The sequence below is a fragment of the Sphaeramia orbicularis genome, chromosome 19 (assembly GCF_902148855.1).
Source record: "Sphaeramia orbicularis chromosome 19, fSphaOr1.1, whole genome shotgun sequence".
NCBI classification, from domain to species: domain Eukaryota; kingdom Metazoa; phylum Chordata; class Actinopteri; order Kurtiformes; family Apogonidae; genus Sphaeramia; species Sphaeramia orbicularis.
Window position 1 is genome coordinate 6,060,919 of NC_043975.1, and position 23,109 is coordinate 6,084,027.

Sequence of the window (23,109 nt, forward strand, 5' to 3'; positions counted from 1 at the left end):
TCCCATAGAGCGCTCCGATGAATGCGTGAGAAAATACACATCAGTTTATGCAGATTTGTGTGTGTGTGACCAGTGGACATTAGCACAGAGGAGAGAAACACCAACCATACGATGAAAATGAGCTCTGCTGTGGGTTAAAGGAGCTACAGGGTGGGGAAGCAAAATTTACAATGAACATTTAGTTGTTTTTTCTCAGCAGGCACTACATCAGTTGTTTTGAAACCAAACATATATTGATGTCATAATCATACCTAACACTATTATCCATACCTTTTCACAAACTTTTGCCCATATGAGTAATCAGGAAAGCAAACGTCAAAGAGTGTGTGATTTGCTGAATGCACTCGTCACACCAAAGGAGATTTCAAAAATAGTTGGAGTGTCCATAAAGACTGTTTACAATGGAAAGAAGAGAATGACTATGAGCAAAACTATTACCAGAAAGTCTGGAAGATACTATTAAAGAAGAATGGGAGAAGTTGTCACCCGAATATTTGAGGAACACTGGCGCAAGTTTCAGGAAGCGTGTGAAGGCAGTTATTGAGAAAGAAGGAGGACACATAGAATAAAAACATTTTCTATTATGTACATTTTCTTGTGGCAAATAAATTCTCATGACTTTCAATAAACTAATTGGTCATACACTGTCTTTCAATCCCTGCCTCAAAATCTTGTAAATTTTGCTTCCCCACCCTGTATACGTCGTCCTTGTACTTTAAAATACTGAAAAATAACCTCATCGTAATGAGCTGTGAAGTTCAAAGATGACAATGTATTTGATTGTACAGATATGAACTGAATTTATTTACAGTGAAGGGCATGTGGATTTATGGGACCACTAGAGGGAGTAGTGAGTCACACTGAGGAAAACTAACACCACGGGCCTTTGACCAAAGCATCAGGAAGTGTCCAGATAGGATGAGAACCATTAAGACACAACTTTTAAAGTCAAATAAAGTGATTCGGTGACAAAAATTAGAAACATTGTTGTTGTTTTCTCCACTGTTCACAGCTGTAAATGTAAAGAATGAACATGGGTGAGTTTGATTCTGAGGCTTATGAAGGTATAAAGTTATTATGGGATGTTGTTATCTTTGCTAAGTTACCGTTTGTTGATCCACAGTTCAGACTAAACTGTGACAGTTCTGACCTTGTTTGTTGGATTCAAACAGATCTTTAGCTCAGCTACTGACAACACAAACTGTACAGAAAACAGGTGATTAGTGGTTTTACTGTGGCTGTTTTCACTCAAAAAACAGAGCTAAGCCAACAGAGCTATAGTGTAAACTATCAGCTGATGTGAAGATTATAAGACAGCGTTATTTTGAGCGACTGTTAAAATAAATGTCTGAGTTTTATTTTGAAGAAGAAAACTTGATAATACCATAATACAGATGTGTGGAAACAATGAATTTTCTACTTTATTCAGTGACTGATACAGTCTGTGGAATCATAGGGTTTATTTGTTGGTGGTTCTGGTGCCAGACTGTCCCCTGCTGGTGTTTGGAATATAAATACTATATCGAATCACTTTAAAGGCTTTGCACAATATGGGACATTTAATAAATAATGATTTTTTTTGTTATACAATCATGCTTTTCTGCTTTTTCAGCTTCTACATGTCATGATTTTCCAAATAAGAGATAAAAAAAAAGTAAAACACAAATAAATAAGGCTGCAAATAATAGTTGTTTTCATTGTCAATTCATTGTGTTAAACATTTTTTGATTGATTATATACAAAATATTGAGTTTCTCCAAAATCTAATGTAAGAAATCAATCACATTTTATTTATATAGCACCAAATCAAAAGAAAAGTTATCTCCTGACACTTTATATGTAAAGCTGGTGGAAACCAGACTCTTCAGCCAATTTACAGAAACCAACAGAATCTCCCAGAAGCAAACAAAGCAATGTCCTGTTTAGTTTGTAACCCATACACACTTTACCGTCAGATGGAAAGAAACCAGAAAATACTCAAGTTTAATGAGCTGGAATTAGAAAATGTAGCTTATTTTTCTTATACAAAATAGTTGGACTGTAGAATCTAGTATAAAAATGGCTGCAGATCAGTGAAATAGTTGAGAAGTAATTGAGTCATTGTTGCAACTTTGATGAAAACTAAACTAATATTCATCAATTCCTCTAAATCAAATTAAAAAGAACTGCATATACAGTCGTAAAATTCACTACAGCTGAACTAAGACTGAAAACAAACCTATAAAACTGAATATTTCTAAACTCTAATACCCCTGCTGAATATAAAGGACAGACAAACACATACACCACATTAGGAGAAGAAAAAAAGGTTGTGGTTTCCATCTTTGGGCCATAACATCCTGTTGACTGAGCCCAGTCTGACCCTGGAAGCCCTGCCATTAATGCAGAGCTGAAAGTAAGAGCTCTCCACTGCAGCATATTAGTTAAAAATAACACAGTACGAGATGAGAGGTGATTATTGGTAATCCTCTTAAAAACATTCCAGCCATAACTGTAACATTTGAGAGCAGGTCTTATTTCATGTCCGACTTTACATCTTTAGCGTTCACAGCTCCTGTCACACGCCTAATTAGATGGTAAATATTTACTGCAAACACCACATCTGAGCTTACACTAGACCGGCGTGTTGGAGGGTTGTGTAGTGTGTGTGAGTGTGTGTGTTTGATGCACACACACAGTCACAGTGACTGTACACTGTGTGGCCAAAAGTATGTGGACACGTTGAATTCAGGTGTTTCTTTTCTGGGATACAAAACAATTATGTCAAATGTTATAATATAGTTTTACATTACAATAAATATTATTGCATTGGTTTGTTTGGTTTAAATAATGTTTGCTTCCAAAATGCCTCAGAGATGTTTTTTTAATAATTTTACTCAACACTAATTGGTTTTTTAATCCATGACTATAATTTTAAATGTTCTACCTCTAAATTTCTCAAATATTTTTCATGCTCTGACTGTAAATAATAATTTTCTACCACAACTAACCATCTACTTTCTTCACATCTCACTGAGGAAGAAAAATCTCCCATTAAACTTTCAGGAAATATTGATGTTTTTATCTCATATCAGCATGAACAGGACATCTTTCAGCTGTAGACATGATGTGTCCCAATATTTTTGTCCATATTGTCAAGAAACATCAATATTTCCTTAAAATTTTGTATAAAATCCTATCTATTACACAAATGAATTGTGTCAAATCTTGTCAAAATTGACATATGCATTCTTGAGGTACGCCCAAAAACCTGATTTGTGATGTCACAGCCACCTTAACCTTTGACCTCCCACTAAAGTTTAAGGTAATATTCATGTTTTTATCTCAAATCAGCATGAACAGGACATCTTACAGCTGTAGCCATGACGTGTCCCAATATTTTTATCCATATAGTTTATAAACATCAATATTTCCTTAAAGTTTAATGGGAGATGTGAAGAAAGTAGATGGTTAGCTGTAGGAGAAAATTATTTAGTCAGAGCATGAAAAATATTTTAGAATTTTAGACGTAAAACATTTAAAATCATAGTCAATGTCGACAGAAATTAAGTCAAAACCATCTCATCTGAGGCATTTTGGAAGCAAAGATAACAATTTAAACCAAACTGACAAATATAATGATATTTATCCCAATATAAAACTATATTATGACATTATTGTATCATATCCCACCTGAATTCAGCGTGTCCACATACTTTTGTCCATATTGTGTATTTCCAGTAGGTCCTTTAATCGCCTCTGATCCGCAGATTTACACACATGCACAAATGCATACGTTCCTGCACCAAATCTGTGAACGATTGGCAGGCAGAGTTACAGCATCAGGCTGCTTGGCAAGAAATAGTCACAGTGGAGCGTACACATGCATACCCACATCCACACATGCTACAGCAGGGATTCATGGGAAATACGTGCCAGGTCCTGCCGGTGGACCACCCTGCCACGAGTCATTGTGGGAGCGGTCTATCACGGCCTGTGTGAGGGACAATCTAACGACGAGGGTCTCATCATGTCTTCCAGCTTCCTAACACCTCGCGACCCGACAGCATCCAACGCAGAGGCATCCATCTTTTTCCCACCGCGACACCTCTGGGATTTACCTCCTCCCCTCTTTCAATTATTCAGAGGCAGAGCAATTACGGGCTGGAATCAGAGGCGTCGATAGAGAGCGTAATGCGCGGCAGCTGGCCTGAAAATGACGAAACCAGCACTGTGACACCTCTCATTATCGCCCAGCGCTCTGTGATTACTGGCACTCTGCGTTGAACAGGTATTAGACTAGAAACATGAGGGGACGGAGAGAAAAGAAGGGATTCTGTTGAAAGCTAAAGCTCCTGTCACCGGTGATATATGTGAGTTTTACGATTCAGCTTGTATGAGAGATGTTCCAGCAGGGCCATTAAGAGGAGGACAAAAGTGCAGCATAAAGTGGTAAACTAATGAGCTCTGAAGGCTCCGGTCTGAGGCAGGAACAGGCTTTTTACTACTCTAATAATACTGTGTTATACCTGCAGATCCACTTTATACACACACATCAAACAGGCGTCTTCTGTAGGTTTTCTTTTGTGCAGTTTCCATCTTCACTGACTTCTTAAACTGCTGATTTCTCCATAACTTCAAGGCTCTGACCACAGATAAAGAGTATAATGGTGTGTTTATATGAATACATATAAGTCCAGTTAAAACATCCAATAGTTTTGGCTGCATTCACTTAACCCAGTGACCAATCATCTGCAAAGCATTCATACCTACAGTTGCGGAAAAAATTATTCACATTGTTAAAGTTTCACTGTGTTAGTGCTGTTGTATTGTGAATATTTTTCCAGTCAAATGTATTCTTAAAAAGCATATTACATACAGTTGTGGAAAAAAATTATTTAGACCACCCCTTGTTTTCTTCAATTTCTTGTTCATTTTAATGCCTGGTACAATTAAAGGTACATTTATTTAGATAAATAGAACGATAACAACAAAAATAGCTCATAGTAGTTGAATTTCAGAGCTGATATCTATCCATTTTCCATGTTTTCTTGATAATAACCAAAATCACTTCAGTTCTTACATCAATATCTATGGCATTGTACTGACAAAAACAGTGTTTTTAGACATTCCATGTTTTCTTTTCTGTCTGTTTTAGTCACATGATACACACAGGAGTTAGGACTTGATTGCATAACCATTGTTTTTGATGACTTTTGATGGTCTAATAATTTTTTCCCTGACTGTATATAGAACTGCTCATTACTCAAACACAGACAGTTCACAAACATGATAAAATAACGCAATAAAATACTCAGTTCTCCAAGAAAAAATACTAAAGTAGAGAAAATTACCATAAAAATAGAATGAATAAATAAAAAGCCAGTTTATGTGCAGTATTGCTGTGATATGTGTATCTCAATGGAGGCTGGAACAGAACTATTTTTCAGTTTTCAATGTATGGCTTATATACATGCAAGTCCTGGTGTGTCAAACATAAGGACTGTGGGTCAAAACAGGCCCACGGGATGAATTTTAAGGGTAAGTAATCACAGTCAAGGGTGTCAAACTCATTGTATTTCACGGGTCACATACAGACCAATTCAATCTTAATTGGCTCAGACCAGTTATAAATACTTTCATAACCTAGAAATAATCACTACCCCAAACTTCTCTCATTGTTTTACTGTAATAAAGTAAAGTTACGTGAAACATCTTTTCACAAAAGATGTGAATAACCTGAATAAATATGAACAACCTGAAATGCCTGAAGAAAAATAACTAAAATTTTAATAACATTCTGCCTGTTATTAAATATTTTGTGCCTTTGTAGATCCACTGTGATCTGTAAGAGGTAATGCACAGGCGTAAATGAAAAACTGAGGCAAAATATTGTTAAAATTGCACTTATTTTTCTTCAGAAATTTCAGGTTTTTCAGGTTATTTACATTTTTTCCTCAAAGGATAGCTTATAGATGTACATTTTCACCATTTAATTTTACCTTTTTGCACTATAACAGAGAAAAATAGGGCCAATATCCCTGTATCTCACCAACATGTTCTATCAAGAATCAATCTCCAGTTGAATTTATAAGGATGTCAGGTTCTGTCTCTGTTAGAGTCCTGTGGTCTGGATGCAGGAAATCAATCTCCCAATAGAAGTGGGTGGTACTTTCACTGGAGGAGAACTCCACTAATTAAACCAGAGTCCATATATGACTTCTACCAGTGCTCAATAGGAACTATATTGATATCTGTAACCATTTCCATGTTATAAGGCATCAAATATGGACCATTATAAACTAGAAGCACTTGGAGAGCGCAGACCTCCGCCAAGGCTGATCAGTGGGCCCCCCCCCCGTGGGCCCCCCCACGCCAAGGAGGTTATGTTTTTGCCAGGGTTTGTCTGTCTGTCTGTTTGTCTGTCCGTTAGTGTGCAACATGACTCAAAAAGTTATGGACAGATTTTGATGAAATTTTCTGGTCTGCGCCCCCCCACCCCGTGGGCCCCCCCACCCCCGATCACCACCAAAATTTAATCATTTCTTCCTTATCCCATTTCCAACAAACCCTGAAAATTTCATCAAAATCTGTCCGTAACTTTTTGAGTTATGTTGCACACTAACGGACAGACAAACAGACAGACAAACAAACCCTGGCAAAAACACAACCTCCTTGGCGGAGGTAATAAAGGCAAATGTTCAATATTTTAAAAAATTCATCAAATAATTAAAAAATCTAAATTTGTCAAAATTGTTAACAAACTTTGTAGACATTGTCCCAAGGAAGATACATACATATTTAAAATGCAACCAGGCAATCCAACCAGTAGTTTAATCAGAGAAGATGTCTATAGAAACTGCTAATGAAGATAACAACGACAATCAGCCAGTGAGCAACTAAAAACTTAAGAGTTCTCGTTATTTATAGAATAGAATAGAATAGAATAGGCTTTATTGTCATTACACCTGTTGTGCAACGAAATTGCAGTGGTCTCTACCAGCGACAGTGCACTTACATCTAAATAACATAATAAGATAAAGACAAATATTAGAAAAATATAAGATATAAAGTAGTGTTCAATCTAAATATATGCAAATATGAAATATAGCATATGACAGGGTAGAGTTAATATTAAAAGTATAAAAATGTGCAAATGTAACAGTGTAAACATAGATGTTACAGTGTAAACATACATGTTACAGTGTAAACAGTATCCACATACATGTTACAGTGTAAATAGTACAAATGTAACAATGCATTAAACAGTGTAAACGGTGCAGTGTAACAGGGCAGTGAACAGTATGAATGTAAATATAACAGGTAAACAATGTAAACATCCATGTGTCCGACATAAAGCACATGTTCTGTGATCGGTTTTTGCACATTCCAGTGAAGTATGGTGTGTATTTACAGTCTGCTGATGCAAACATTTTACTGATCTGACCCACTTGATGTCAAACTGGGTTATATGTGGCCCCTGAACTAAAATGATTTTGACACCCCTGATGTAGTCCACAGGATTTTAACCAATCATGGAGCATCTGTTTATATAATGGAATTTTCTCCAAACCCAAACCATGTGGGAATTTGGACGAAAACTCCATTTTCGTTGTGATGCAACGCTTGCCAAACACACATTTTTAAAATGTATTTATTTATTTATTTTTAAATTTGACACCATCCGTCAGGAACAGAAGGGGTAACTGTGACCATATGCCACATTTGGTCGCAGACTCAATCGGTGACACTAATCTTGGAGCCCCATCTCGCCACGGTGGTGAATATAGATTTTCTGTCAGGTCGAGGGTGTGTGTGAAGTTTATTCCCTCTAGGTCTCCACTCCACATAGATCATCGGAGTCTGGACAGACATGGATGTAGTTGTACGTCGGCTGGTTGGCGGAGGCAGTAATTCAAGCTCTTATTTAAATCCATTTGACTGAAGTGGGTTTCATTATCTCACAGGACTCCTCCGCTGCCTGTTATTTCTACGCTTGAATAACACGACATAAAAACCAGCCGCACATCCTCACGGGAAGCGGCTGGTCGGTGTAATGCTCGCTAAAATCTCGTTCCCAGGCGGCATCTGAGTCAGCTGTTTATGATTCCGCATAGAACCGCATTTAAATCGGTTTAATCTTTTTATTGGCCGTATAACGTTCTGAAAATGGACCTCCGACTAATTTACGGTCAGTTAAAGAGGTGATTTACCATAAATTCAACCTCATCATTCACCATCTCACATATTATGTTTCAGACTTATTTTGAAATGTTTGAGTTTAACGAGTAATTCCAAAGGATTATAATGGAAAAAAGATTAATATGTTTGAAAGATGTAAAGTATGATGCACATTTTTTTTAATAAAATATATTTAAAAAAAAAAAAAAAAAAAAAAGATTAAAATTCCCATAAGGCCACAGATACGCAGGTAAAAATATCACAACTAGAAGTAGAAGTATGGTCTAAACAAATGTATATACTTGATTGATAATTATTTTGTTTTTTAAAGTTTTTTGATGTCGTATTTATATTCCAAACTCTCATCAGCAGGGGGCACCACACATCTGTATTATGGTATAATCAACTTTTCTTCTTCAAACAAAATCTCAGACTCTTATTTTAACATTCACTCAAAATAACACTGTCTTATAATCTTGACATCAGCTGATAGTTTACATTATAGCTCTGCTGGCTAAGCTCTGTTAGCTTAGCTGTGTTTTTAGACTGAAAACAGCCACAGTAAAACCACTAATCACCTCTGTTTTCTGTTCGGTTTGTGTTGTCAATATAACTGAACTAAAGATCTGTTTGAATCCAACAAACAAGGTCAGAACTATCACAGTTTAGTCTGAACCATGGATCAACAAACAGCAACTTAGCAAAGATAATAGCATCCTATAATAACTTTGTACCTTCATAAGCCTCAGAATCAAACTCCTCGTGTAGAAGAAACCCCGTCTATTTTTTTATTATTTTTTTTTAATTTAACACCGTGTCCAGTGGAGAAAACAACAGCTTCTATTTGAATCACTTCTTTTCTTTGACTCTGAAAGTTGATTCTCATTGTTCTAATCCTCAACTCGGCCTTTGTGTTAGCTTTTAATGATTATGATAAAGTTGATTTTAAAGCTTCAGTATTTGTTTAAAGTGAATCGTGGATGAACTCCGTCTTTCTTAACTGACCTTTTAATTCCCTGAAGCCCATCAGGGTCACTCAGGTCCTCTGACCGGTCACTAGTGGTCATTCCTGGGCATCCGGCCCCCCCGACCCACCACTTACTCTGGGTTTTAATCAAACCTAATGATGCAAAATGACCAACACCACAAAAATGATGCGAAAACATGCAACAAGGCAAAAAGTAGTAAAAAGTTGCAGTGAGATGAACACAACATTTAAGACGCAACAATACAAAAATGAAGTAGACACAAGACGAAAAGGGTGTAAAATTGGGAACACAATAAGAACGTAAAAAACACAACACAAAAACAATGTGGAAAATGCAACAAGAAAAAGATGTAAATGACCGAAAAGTTGCAACCAAACAAAAAAAAATTACAGAATGATGCAAAAAGACAAAAAGATGTGAAAAGAAGCAACAAGACACAAAACAATGTAAGAGACAAAACAAGATGAAAATGACATAAAATGACCACTGACACAAAAATGATGTGAAAAGATACAAGAGAAGAAGTAGGAAAAAGTTGCAGCGAGATGAAAACTACATTTCAGACACAACAAGCTACAAAAAAAAAAAAAAAAAAACCATGTATGTAAACGATGTAATGCAACAAATATTCTGTAATGACCCAAAAGTGAAGATATAAAAGTCACAATAAGACAAATGTGCTGTAAAAGATGTAAAGACAAAGCAAAATGAAAATTATGAAAAAGATGCAACAAGAGAAAAACACTGTAAAAGATAAAACACAACATAAACACTGTAAAAGATAAAACATGACGAGCTTTGCAGGATTTTAAGCGTCTATGTTTTGAGAGCATTTGTTTTCTGCTGCAGATGAATAAAAAGTAACCGTGACGGATCAGAACAGTTTCAACATCAGGACTGATACAGGGGCTAAATATAAGACACCGCCCCCAGAGGATGAGGGACAGGGGTGTGGGTGTGTGGGGGGGTCATTTAGCCCCCCCCCCTCCCAGTTTTCAGATAACCACAGGACAGACAAGATCTATCCCCAAAATATCCTTTCATTCTCCAATAGAAGGATGGAGAAGAGGGGGTTCGGCGGGGGGGGAAGCGGTGGAGAAACAAGCGATAAGCACCATGGCGGGAGAACAAAAAGCCACTTCATTCTGAGGAGGAGGAAGGTGGTGGTGGTGGTGGTGGTGGTGTGTGTGTGGGGGGGTAATCCAACAGCCCACACTGCCAGGAGCCTTTTCCTGCAGCAAACCTGTCTACAAGCCCCCGAAAACCTATCCAACGACTCTTTAAACGTGGACGCGAGGACGGCGCCTGGTGTTTTTTTGACACGACATCCCCAGAATGTCTTCACGGGAAGCGACACTTTACTGGCGAGCGGCGCCGGTTGCCATAGCGAAGCGCACTATCACACTTCATCTTCCTGAACAGCAGCCCTTTATGTCGCCTTATCACACAGACGCTGACAAACACAAAAACAACTGGCACTTCCACGGCACAGTCCACAGTGGGTGTCAGGACTCACACCTTCATCATCATCATCATCATCATCATCATCATCATCATGGCAGCTTCAGTCAATGCAATTATAGATGATTAAAGTTCAGGAAACACCGGTTCACGTTCAGAATCATTTCATAATCATAACTGTTATTACTCATCGACTAGAGCGGCAGCGATTAAACTATTAAAACTAATTAAACTATTAAAAATAATCTCCAATTATTATCAATGAAGAACAGATTCTTCAGCTCAGAGGTGTTATTAGCATTTTTAACATCCAAGTTTGTAGATTTTCAACTAAAAACTGAAATATTTTCATATTATCCGAGATTAAAATTAATATAGAGAGATTTATGTAATTTTTTTGGACTTTTTTGTTCATTTTGTGTTCAATTTTGTTGATCGTTTGGTCATTTTTTTTTATTATGTTGATCATTTTTATTGATTTTTGGGATATTTTATTGATAGATTTATCAGTTTACTCTCAATGTATTGTTTTTGTTCATTTATTTAGTTTTTAATTATTTTGTTATTAACAATTTGCTTTTGGTGATTTTTTTATTGGTTCATGTGTTTAGTTTTGATGATTATTTGGTTGTTTTTGGATAATTCTGTTATTTTATTTCAGTGTTTTTCTCATTTATTGATGATTATTTTATGGAAGGATTTTTATTTTTGACTCATTTTTTGAATATTTGTATATTATTGTTAAATATTTGGTTATTTGTTGAGTATTTTTGCTGCTTTTGTTTGTTTTTATAGCATTATGTTCATTTTTTCACTATTTTGATCATTTGTTCCATTTTCTTGTGTATTGTGTTAATTTTTTGATTATATTGATGATTATTTTATTCATTTTGCTCTACTTTCTTCAGTATTATTCAAATTTTCCTCATTTTTTTCTTCACTTGACCTTTTTTCTTCAATTAAGTGGTTTTTAATATAATGTTGTGAGCTGAAATTCACTAAATTGAATCAAAATGACCAATATAAGTCTAATACGAGTTGTCATTGAACTTTATATTCTTATTTTCAGGCACAGGAAGAGAAAATACCAAGACATCTGAAGTAGATCTGAAGAGACAAAATGTACTTATGTTTTTTTCATGAATAATCTGAATATTTTCTAGTTTGCTTCCGTCTCTGTGACTTTAACTGATTTGAGTCGTGGTCCAAACCAGACATTTAAGGACATTGTCTTGATCACATTTTATTGACCAAACAGTTAATCAATTAATCAGGAAAATCCTCATCAGATTAACCAACAATGAAAGTAATGCAGCTCTATTTTCTGTGCAGATTAACTCAAGCACCATCGTAATCATTCTAGGAGGATTAATTCTTTTCAATTAGAGCAACTCAAGTCGTCTGTGTTTTTTCTCATCACACAGAAAAAAAAACAGCAAAAAAAAAAAAAAAACCCAGTGCACTATCAGTTTCTTTTTCCGAGAAAACTGCAGCCTTTTGCAGAAACTGGAAGCAGAAACGCAGTAATGACTCTGTTCAACACATTCTGAACAAATCCTCTTTTGCAGGATCACGGCCCCTGCAGTGCACATTATGAGCAGCACTTTGTTGATTAAGATTGTGTAACCGTGTTGTTTTGTCTGAATTCTATAGGAATATGACTCACTGAGCGGGGCCTTGGGCTCCATACTGGGCCCCATTGTCCCCACATGACACACAAACCACAGCCGACACACACACACGCACACGCTACACAGATGGTAAAGACCATCGACTCCACGGCCTCGCCGAGAACTCGCTGCCCTTTACGGAAAAGAGGAAATGCAACATCCAGGCTTTAGTCGCTGCTGACAAAAGCTCTGTGAGGGAGCAAGGCCTGCTGGGAGAAACCTGGAGCTGCCGCTAACAGATCCTGATGGACGTATGGACACATGACAGGACATGAGAAAATATGGACACACAGAACAGGAGGAGGAGGAGGAGGAGGAGGAGGAGCAGGAGGAGGAAGAAGAGGAGGAGGAGGAGAAAGAGGATGAAGAGGAGAAAGAAGAGGAGGAGGAAAAGGAGGAGGAGGAAGAGGAGGAAGAGGAGAAACAAGAGGAGTAAGAGGAGGAGGAGGTGGAGGAAGAGGAGAAAGAGGAGGAGTAAGAAGAGGAGGAGGAGGAAGAGGGAAAGGAAGAGGAGGAAGAAGAGGAGGAGGAGGAAGAAGAGGAGGAGGTGGTGATGACATCCTGATCACCTACACATCAAAACAAACACATGCTTTTGACCTCCAGGCCTCAGAGGTCACCCAGGGGTCATGATCTGAGCACGAATAGAATAGAATAGAATAGAATAGAATAGAATATATTGTCATTGTGTGTATGAAATTAGGAGTGCTACTCCAGAAAAAGTAAAAAAGAAGATAATAGAATATAAAATGTAACAAAAGTAAAATAAGTGTAGAATTAAAATAGAATTAAAATATAAAGACAGTATTAACAATGTTAAAAGTATGTATATCTATAAACAATGTTAACAATATATATTCTATTCTATATTTTTGTCATTTTAGTCTTGTTGGTTCTTCTTGGGTTGTTTTAGTCATGATAAATAGCTGTATGTTATTTTTTGCATTTTTGTGTCTTTTCATGTTTTTTTGTGTCTATTTTATCATTTTTATCTGTTTTATTTAATTGCATCATAGTTTCTGGAGACAAGAGGAACTGAGGACGACACCAGAGGACCTGAAGGTGAAACTGAGACAATGGAAAGACTCATTCAGCAGGACACCAGGTATGTGTGGATGCATATGAAGGAGATCACAGGCTTCAATAGAAATGACCATCATTTGTGTGTGTGTGTGTGTGTGTGTGTGTGTGTGTGTGTGTGTGGGGGGGGGGTTACCTGGAAGGAGCCAATGAGCTACATTTGTGTTTGAATAGATTGAGCACCGGGCCCTCACATCCAGAACCAGTCTTCACACCTTCTCAGACAATAAACCCACTTACCCATCACCACCACTCCTGTCTGCTGAGGCCCCCCAATTACCCCCCCCACCCCCACCCCCCCCCACCACGGAGCAGGTGAGAAAACACCTGGAGACCCTGATAGAATTTTTTTAAATAAAGTCTACCCTTTGGTGATATTATAATTTAGAAAGTGGGTTCACATGTCATATTATTGTTAATTATTGAATGTAGGTAATTAGTGACCCAGTGGAAACAACTGCACAACACATTTCTGATCATAACTCGATACAGACACTTACATTTTCTGCCCAATCAGGTCAATCAGTCACTGAATATCCTTGATTTGTCGACCCCACTTTTCCAATCAAGATAAAACAAAACATCCCCTTTTCCCATCACTCGTTAATTCCACACATATACTGACTCAACACATCATTCTGTCACATTCTGCGCAATTAAATAATAAATACTGACTACATTCAGTCTGGTCATGTGATACCTGTTTGAGTGTTTGGAGATTAATTCTGAAGTTCGTTAGTATTGCCATAAAAGTCATATTTTTGGCCAAATTGTGATATCTGCACAAAATGAAGCAGCGGTGTTCAGAGAGTAAAGTTATGCAAATATCGCAATTTGGTCAAAAATATGACTTTTGTGGCAATTATGCTCATTATGCTAACAAAATGCTAACCATCAAAATACACGTCACCACTATAGCATCCTTCAGTTCAGCCATAAAAGTCATATTTCTGGCCAAACTGTGATATCTGCACAAAATAAAGCAGCAATGTTAGGAGAGTAAAGTTATGCAAATATCGCAATTTGGCCAAAAATATGACTTAGGCAATAATGCTAAGAGGCTAACGAAATGCTAACCATCAAAATACACATCGCCACCATAGAGTCCCTCAGTTCAGTCAGTCCTCCAGGAACCACAAAAACCTCCAGAGTCACCAAAAACCACCCCACCATCCTGGCATGATTCTCTAAAGTCTCTACATGGTGGTATCCATGGCGCCGACTGGAGGGGGCGTGGCCATCAGCAGCTCATTTACATTTATACCGACCGGAACAATGAATGATCTGGGACGTATTTTCATCTTTAACACATTATTTGGACACATTTGTCTGATATTAATCTGTTAAAATGTGTTTGTTAAGACCTCCTGAGTTCAAGTAGATCATTCACAGCGCAATTATAAATTATCTGGTCATTTTCTGTTAGCCATTTTCTATCATAACAGGAATCTGAATGTGAAATTATCCAATACTCCATCTGCCTGGCAACAGATTATCCATCTGAAAGTGAATCTGCCGCTTAAAAAAGTCTTTTCTTTATCTGCGAGTTCAATATGTGAAGGTCAAACAGTTGCAGAAGTCACAGAATTGCTACGTAAAGTACAAATACAATGAAAGGAGGATTAAAAAAAACAAAAAACAGATAAGCCGAGTGGGCAAAACAACTTTCCAGCGAGTGAAAATGTCCTTCATATTATGAAAACATCTGAAAAGTTCAGTTGAAAAGCCAACGCGTCCATCATTTTATAAAAACAGATTCTCCGGGGCTGACATTTGAGACGTGAGATCTGGGTCAAAAATCCAAATAAAAGCCACTGTATCTGCACAGGCTTCCTCGTGGATGTACGGCGTTGTGTATGTGTGTGTGTGTGTGTTGGAGTGTGTGTTTCTGCATTGTAAGCACATGCTGTCCTCCATCTGCCGGTTGATAGAGGCTGTTTCCTTTCCTGTGCAGCCAACAAACCAGCCAGCCTTCCTGTACTGCGAGCTTCAGAGGGGAAACGGGAGCAGGGCTGCCACGCACTACCGACAAAACCAGGGATAAGATAGGTAAACGTAGAAACACACACACACACAATGAGAGTGCCCTAGATCCACAGCACAAGCGCAACACGAAGCACTTATTAGAAACAGCACAAAAGAAAATAAATGAAAATAAAAGTAAATGTGTGGTATTTGGGTGTGGCAGGGAAATTAAACTAAATACAGATGGAACCGAAACTGAGCGGGAGTGATTATAGGTTGGACACCACATGTAAGAAATATTAGAATAGAATACAACAGAACAAAACAGAATAGAATAGAATAGAATAGAATAGAATAGAATAGAATAGACGAGAATAGACGAGAATAGAATAGAATAGAATAGAATAGAATAGAATAGAATAGAATAGAATAGAATAGACGAGAACAGAATAGAATAAATCAGAACAGAACAAAAAAGAACAGAATAGAACAGAATAGAATACAATAAAACAGAACAGAAAAAAACAGAATAGAACAGAAAAGACAAGAACAGAACAGAATAGAATAAAACAGAAAAGAAGACAATACAATAAAACAGAACAGAAAAGAACAGAATAGAATAAAGCAGAACAGAATAGATCAAAACAAAACAATGGAATAGAACAGAATAGAATAGAATAGAATAGACTTCTGTCAGTTTCCTTCTACTCCAACACTTTTCCACTTCCCCACAGTCATTCATCAGCCTCACAGGAGGTCAAATATTTCACATCGAGGGGTCATTGATTAAAAATAAGCAGTGGCTTTTACAGCTGCAACGCCTCGAATAATCAATGAAGTGATTTTTCTTTTCACACTGAGAGCCGAGCAGGAAATCTGCTGTTAAACATCCACAGTAGGTCAATTAGTCGATTATTACTATTTTGATCACTGAGGTCTGAATACTCTGATCCCAGCGTCTTAAGCTCAAATATTCCCTGGTTTACTTCTTTTTCTGTGACAAACTGAATATCGTTGTTTTGTGGACATCATGTTGAACTTTGGAAACACTTTTAGTACATTTTCCAACTAAATTATCGATCAATACAGGAAATAACTTCCTCAGAGATCGAATATCCTAAATCTTACTTAAAATACCATAAAATGAATTGGAAAACAAATAGCAAAAGTGCTGATTTGTTAATTTTTGTTGTTACATATGTACATTTATAGATTCATTAATCTTTTAATATAATACCTAAAGATCCATAGCTATTTTTGTGAACGCTTTAAAATAAAGCGTAACCTTTCCTAAATATTGTATCATCATTCATTATGATGTACTATACTTGAATGTGACATTTTTCTGTGAAAATCTGATATTTTCTTATATTTAATTTACTAATCATATAGATTTTCATAAAAGCTCAGTGTAAGTTCAAAGGTTATTATGTAAGAAAAAGTTACTTTTTCAGCACAGTATTTCATTAAATGATCATAAAAAAAGCATCTATAACCACAGTCATTTATCAAACTATATGAAAAAATACTTTCTCTCCCAAATAATTTATTACTATTCATAATAATAACAGCCTAACTGTCGATGCAAATGAAGTATTTTCCTATATTTAATTTTCTGATCATGTAAGATGTTCATAAAAGCTCAAAGGTTATTATATGAAAAGAGAGAAAACTAAGGAAAACCTGACTTTTTCAGCAAAATATATTAACATTTACATATATTGATTGACAATGGGTAATTAGAAAGATAGAATGATAGAACGATAGATAGATAGAATGATAAATAGAACGATAGATAGAACAATAGATAAATAGAACGATAGAAAGAACGATAGATCGATAGATAGAATGATAGATTGATGGATAGATAGAACGATAGATAGAACGATAGAACGATAAATAGATAGAACGATAGATAGAACGATAGATAGAACGATAGAACGATAGATAGATAGACTTTATTTATCTGAAACTGGGACTTTATCAGTACATGCTTTACATTGCTGGTGGGTATTTAGTTCTTTGAGGGTTAATAAGAACATTCACGTTCTGGCTAAGCTTAATTTACTATTTTTAATGCACAGAACAGGAAGTGCTCAGGCCTTGAAGTTACCGTAACTGTGTCAGTGTTTGGGCCATAGAACACATGTGTGCAGCTGCTAAACGCAGAGGCTGTGCAGTGCAGTAAATGTGAGGTTTTTATGGTGATCGGGGGATGGGCCTAACCGCAGACCCGGGAACACAAAGGTCTGCAGACTCATGGAGGAGACACAGTGAGACGGAGCTCTGCACAGTTGGGATTTTATCGCCTATTTTGGTGTTTTCGCCGATTTTTTTTTTTCATTCGGTGTTGTTTTTTTACTTTGTCTTTCGCCGCGACCTGCCTGTTTGAACCGTATTTTAGCCCGTTTCTCTGCCGTGTTTTTCCTTTTTCTTCCTTTCCAAACATGTTGAGGACTTCGGCCAGAATGAAAGCAGTACCCATCAGATTCAGGGACGCAGATGGAGGCAATTCCGATTCCGATTCGGATTCAGAGTAAGTAAATAGTAAAGACTGCCGTTTAACTTTCCATGTTCTGCCTCCTCTCTAAAACTAATAAACTTTTCAGAATCACTTTCAGTTTCGAATACAACACTTAAGCTACGGTTACATGGCAAATCTTAATGCTCAATTTGCCGAAATCCTAGTATTTTTTTGCGTGGTTTGCATTACTATCAGACCCGCGTACACAGTGTAAGGCCATGAAGTAATCCGCATGCGCACAACGCGTGACGTCACACGCTGCACATTGTTTACGGAAGTAAATATGGACACTACAACAGATGGGAATGGTTAAGGTTTATCAACGCTGTAACTCTTACCGGGGCGGCATTTTCAAACTCAAACTATGAACGACACATCAGACGATGCCCTGACTATTTTACATTCAGTTTATGGACGGACCCATAGCGAAACAAATCAGTCTGCCGTCACTTTTCTCCAGGGTGAGCATCATTTAGCATACTGATGCTAAATGTATGCTAACAGACCGACACACGTGACAGTCAAAGAGCAGAGCAACCAGCGTTATGTGTTTGATGGTCAAACTGTGCCTTTCTTCATCTGCATTTGGCGAAATATAAAAGGCAAGGCAGGTTTATTTATAGAGCACATTTCATGTACAAGACAATTCAAAGTGTTTGACATAAAACATTAAAAGCATTACAACAGAAGCAATAAAAAGTATGTAAATAGATAAAACAGATAAAAACTTTAAGCTTAATAGAATAAAAACTCTATTTAAATGCAACTGAGAACAGGTGGGTCTTTAACCTGGATTTAAATAAACAGTGTTTCAGCTGATCTGAGGTTTTCTGGGAGTTTGTTCCAGACATATGGAGCATAGAAGCTGAACGCAGCTTCTCCATGTCTGGTTCTGACTCTGGGAACTGACAACAGACCGGGTCCAGATATAAAGGACAACTTGCTCCATGTTCACTAGTTTAGTGTCTGCTTTACCCTGTAGTTCTAGTGTCTGTGTATTAGAGCTGCAGTAACAGAACGACCCCAACCCAGGTCTCTCATCTGGATCAAAAGCCACAAAAATGCATCACACATTAATGTCTTATTCAAAGACACAGTGAGAAAAGTTTTCAAGATAACAGTTATGCTGCTGTAAACAGAGGAAATCTGTGTTCTAGTTTTCTGTCGCCAGTAAAGTTATGAAAACCGTTTATGTAGGAGCTTATCAATACTGGGATCTTAAATTATTTGGCCTGGGACTGTTTAGGACCCCGTTTCAGTTACCAGCCATAAATGCTATTCATGTCAGCGTTTTAATGATTCAACACTCAGACATACGACAAAAAGTGGCCTAAGTCTTTGAGTTTTTTGTCCATATTTTATCCATATCTAATTATTAATGGATAATAAATCAGAACCAGTCCACTTTCAAATGTGGGCCTAAATCAGATGCATACGGAATGTTTTACAATTCAACTTTAGTCTGAACGATGATGTTGATTATGATCTGACTTTTATGTCATTGAAATGCAACAGATGTTACATTTATGCGCTGACATGAAGGATCCATATTTAAAGACAGTGTGCTGCCAGTGACGTCAGGTCTTCCGGAAAAAAACAAAAGGATCTTGGCAAAAAATCAGAATTGAGCATTAAGACCTGCAGCTGAACGTAGCCTTAGTGGCTGTTTTATATGAATGTTTTCCTGTTCAGTTATTTCACTGTTGTAGTCTTTATTATGATTAGTGATACTGTTTTATTCATTACTGTTTTTGTTCTACTGCTGTTGAGAATTTTCCTTGGGATGAATCTGATCTTTCATTCTTAGGATTTCTTCTGATGAAAACTCACCACCGTCACCAGAGGCCCGTACCAGCCCCCCGAAAAAACGAGGCCGGGGTCGCGGACGTAGGCGTGGCTGTGAAGCTGATGGCGATGCTTCTCGCAGCCGTTCACCACATCGTTCAGTGGCTTGGAACACAGATGCAGACCCAGATGTTTCTGTCCCTGAACCTCTGAGGTTCACCCCAAGAAGAACTCCTGGTGCTCAACCTCCTCTCGATGCTGCACAATCACCAGGGGAAATTTTCTTCAACTTTTTTGATTACGAAGTCCTAACTCTCTTATGTACCAACACAAACAAGTATGCTGCACAGAATTTAGAAGCGGGCAAAAAATTTGTCTGGAAAGAAATAGAGCCAAAAGAACTACGGACCTACCTGGGCATGTTACTTTACATGTCAGTCTGCAATTTTCCGAAACTTACAGACTTGTGGAGGAAAAACACAATTTTTCATGTTCCTTTTCCTGCCACTGCTATGACCAGAGACCGGTTTATGACCATAAGTCGTAACCTTCACATCAGTGATCCAGCAGAAGATGCAGTCAACGATAAAAAAAGGGGCACAGAAGACTATGACTCCCTTCAGCAGGTCAGACCTCTCCTTGAGTTAATAAGGAATAGCTGCAGGAGGAGTTACCACCCAAAGCAGCATCTTTCTGTCAATGAGAGGATGGTAGCTATCAAGCAACATAAGTCAACTAAGCCCACCAAGTGGGGGCTGAAATTTTTTGTACTTGCTGATATCAATGGCTACACTGTCGACTTCACTCTGTACACTGGGAAATCGAAAACAACATCAGGGAAGGGATTAGCTTTTGATGTGGTTACAACATTGGTAGACAAAAACCATCTGGGATCGGGTTACATTCTCTACTGTGACAACTTCTACACCAGCCCCTCCCTCTTCCAGCATCTCAAAAAGCAGGGCTTTGGGGCTTGTGGAACGTACAGACGCAACACAGCGGGTACTCCATCCACTGAGAAAAACGCTCTGCATAAAAAATCACCAAGAGGCTCCATTCGATGGATCAGGGAGGGTGACCTTTTGTTTATAAAGTGGATGGACTGTCGTGAAGTGTCCCTCTGTTCCACCATCCACTCTGCATACAGCGGGGACACAGTGTTACGCTGGAGGAAAGATGCAGAAGGACATTTTGACAGGGTCCCCGTCCCCAGACCCACAGCTGTGACAGAGTTTAATAAGTACATGGGTGGAATTCACTTGTCAGACCAGATGCTAGGAACAAATTCAGTCCATCGCAAAACCACAAGATGGAACGTAACAGTTTTCCAGCATCTTCTGGACATTGCGGTGACCAACAGCTACATCATCCATAAAGAACTGTGCGCCGGCAAAAAGCAGAAACCTAAGACTCGCCAGGCCTTCCAGGAGGAGGTCACCGCAACGCTACTAGGCGTTCGCTTGGACGGCAGAATAGCGCCCCCTAACACAGGACACTTTCCTACCCCCACTTCCACTGTAGATCTGGAAAAGAGGCACAAGGCGAGCGTAGGACGGAGACGGTGCACCCTCTGCAAGAGAACCACTCCTTGGAAGTGTCAGGAGTGCACGGTCGCACTTTGTTTACAGCTTAAGAGGAACTGCTTTATGGAGTTTCACAAGGAGCCCCAGAATGCACCATTAGATGATCCCCCTGAAGAAGAACCCACGGAGCAACCATCAGAGCAACTCCTGGAACAACCATCAGAGCAAGTTCAGGAGCAACCACCAGAGCAACTCCAAGAGCAACTCTTGGTGGAACCCAAAGAGGAACTAGAAGAAGAACCCATAGATGAACCCAAAGAGAAATTCATAGAGGAAACCAAAGAAGAATTCATAGAAGAACCCAAAGAAGAATTCATAGTCCAAACGCTGTAGCAACCCCAGGGCGAATTAAAGAGAAAAAAACTGGGCCAAAATTCACATATTTGTTGTTTACAGTGTTCTATAGTTCATATATTATATTCATATACAAGTGCCTCATTTAGTAAAAATCTGTAAAAAAGAAAAAAAAAGAAAAAAAAAAGAAAGAATTGGAATAGGAATTGAATTTTTACAGGGCTTTATTAAATAAGGGAATTAGAATATACCTCAATAAAAGATTGAGGTTGTTCAACAAGTATTTGAATTTTGAATCAGTACTTTTTGTTTCGGAGCTCTTTTTTGTCTAAACCAGTCCAGCTGTTTTTTTAACACCTGACTGAACTCCATAAAGCAGTTCCTTTCCAGCTGTAAACAAAGCCTTCCACTGCACTGCTGACACTTTCATGGACGGTTTCTGTTGCGGACGGTGCACCGTTTCTTTTCTACACTGGCGTTCTGCCTCTTTTCCATCTCTCCAGTGCTTGTAGATCTGCAGATGTGCCATCCAAGTGAACACACTAATACTAATAACATAACATTCTATTCATTTATTGGTTTTTCATGTAAGTTTTGTCTTTGTTTTTTGTCGTAAACAATTGACTGAATTCTGGGTGTGCTGCTCCCACTGATGTGTAGCTTCCCAAACTATTAAGATACAACCTCTAAATTATTCAGTTTTAAAAATTACTAAATAGAATGTGAATAATATCAGAATAGAACTTTAATATTGAGGTTCCATGTGGATTCCCTTCATCCAGCTGGGACTGTGAAAGGCATGGACTTGTTCTTGTGTAGTCAATGATACAGATAAGATGCATATGTAATATAACAATTAGTCCAATTCTTGTTCTGATCATCTGTTTTGCATCCAAAATATAGGCAGCAGCAGAAATTATGTGCATCGTTTACACAGATTTGAGGTATTTTGGCTTCTGAGGGAAAATATCACGCGATTATTCCTTGGAAATGTTTAATAATGACACTTTGACAGCCACCAGATGTAAATGTATGATGCACAGATCTGGCCAAGGCAAATGTACTTTAATCAATGACCAGTAAATTACACTTAGTTAATCTTTTGTGCTATTTTCATTGTTCTACTGCACTTTACAGAGAAGTTACATTAGACAAATATACTCGCCTGTCTGTAGATAACTAAACATCTTTATTGTGAAATATCTTGAAAACTTTCGTAACCCAGCACCTTTATCACCCGTTTAGTAATTCATCTAATCAAAAATATGTAAGAGTCAGCACCTTGAAGCCTTGAAGGTCGATCAGTGTTATATTAGCTCATGCATCTATGCATCTGAATGTACTGTTTAGTTCTATTCACATGTTATAAGCTTAAGAGAAGGGAGATAAAACACAACAGAGAAAGTAAAAGCAGAGTAATGGAAAGTATTTTAACAAGCAAACTGAAGCATGAACCAAAGTGCAGCTGCTAATTCAGCACATTGTCACATTATTCCTCTGAGTCCCTATGATACTGCCAATTCTATGCAAACGAAACAATAAAATGCAGTTTTCTGTTTCACACCACTGTCCAGACTTCCTGTTTTTGGCCCTTTTTA

At 37.8% G+C, this 23,109-nt stretch overlaps 2 protein-coding genes across 7 annotated transcripts in view; one reads left to right on the plus strand and one right to left on the minus strand.

Annotated features, from left to right (window-relative positions):
- Positions 1-23,109, minus strand: part of ptprea (protein tyrosine phosphatase receptor type Ea) — a 158,590-nt gene that overhangs the window by 59,845 nt on the left and 75,636 nt on the right. The gene's annotated exons all lie outside the window — the stretch shown is intronic.
- LOC115439681 (piggyBac transposable element-derived protein 4-like) lies at positions 17,404-23,072 on the plus strand. 2 transcript variants are annotated; one of them, XM_030163570.1, is made up of 3 exons: positions 17,404-17,861; positions 19,657-21,355; positions 21,392-23,072. In XM_030163570.1, the coding sequence occupies exons 1-3, from the start codon at positions 17,773-17,775 to the stop codon at positions 21,548-21,550; spliced, it is 1,947 nt and encodes a 648-aa protein (XP_030019430.1). In that variant the 5' UTR covers positions 17,404-17,772; the 3' UTR covers positions 21,551-23,072. The 2 variants fall into 2 exon arrangements, with proteins under 2 accessions (XP_030019430.1, XP_030019429.1); XM_030163569.1 differs by having other exon boundaries at positions 17,405-17,861; positions 19,657-23,072.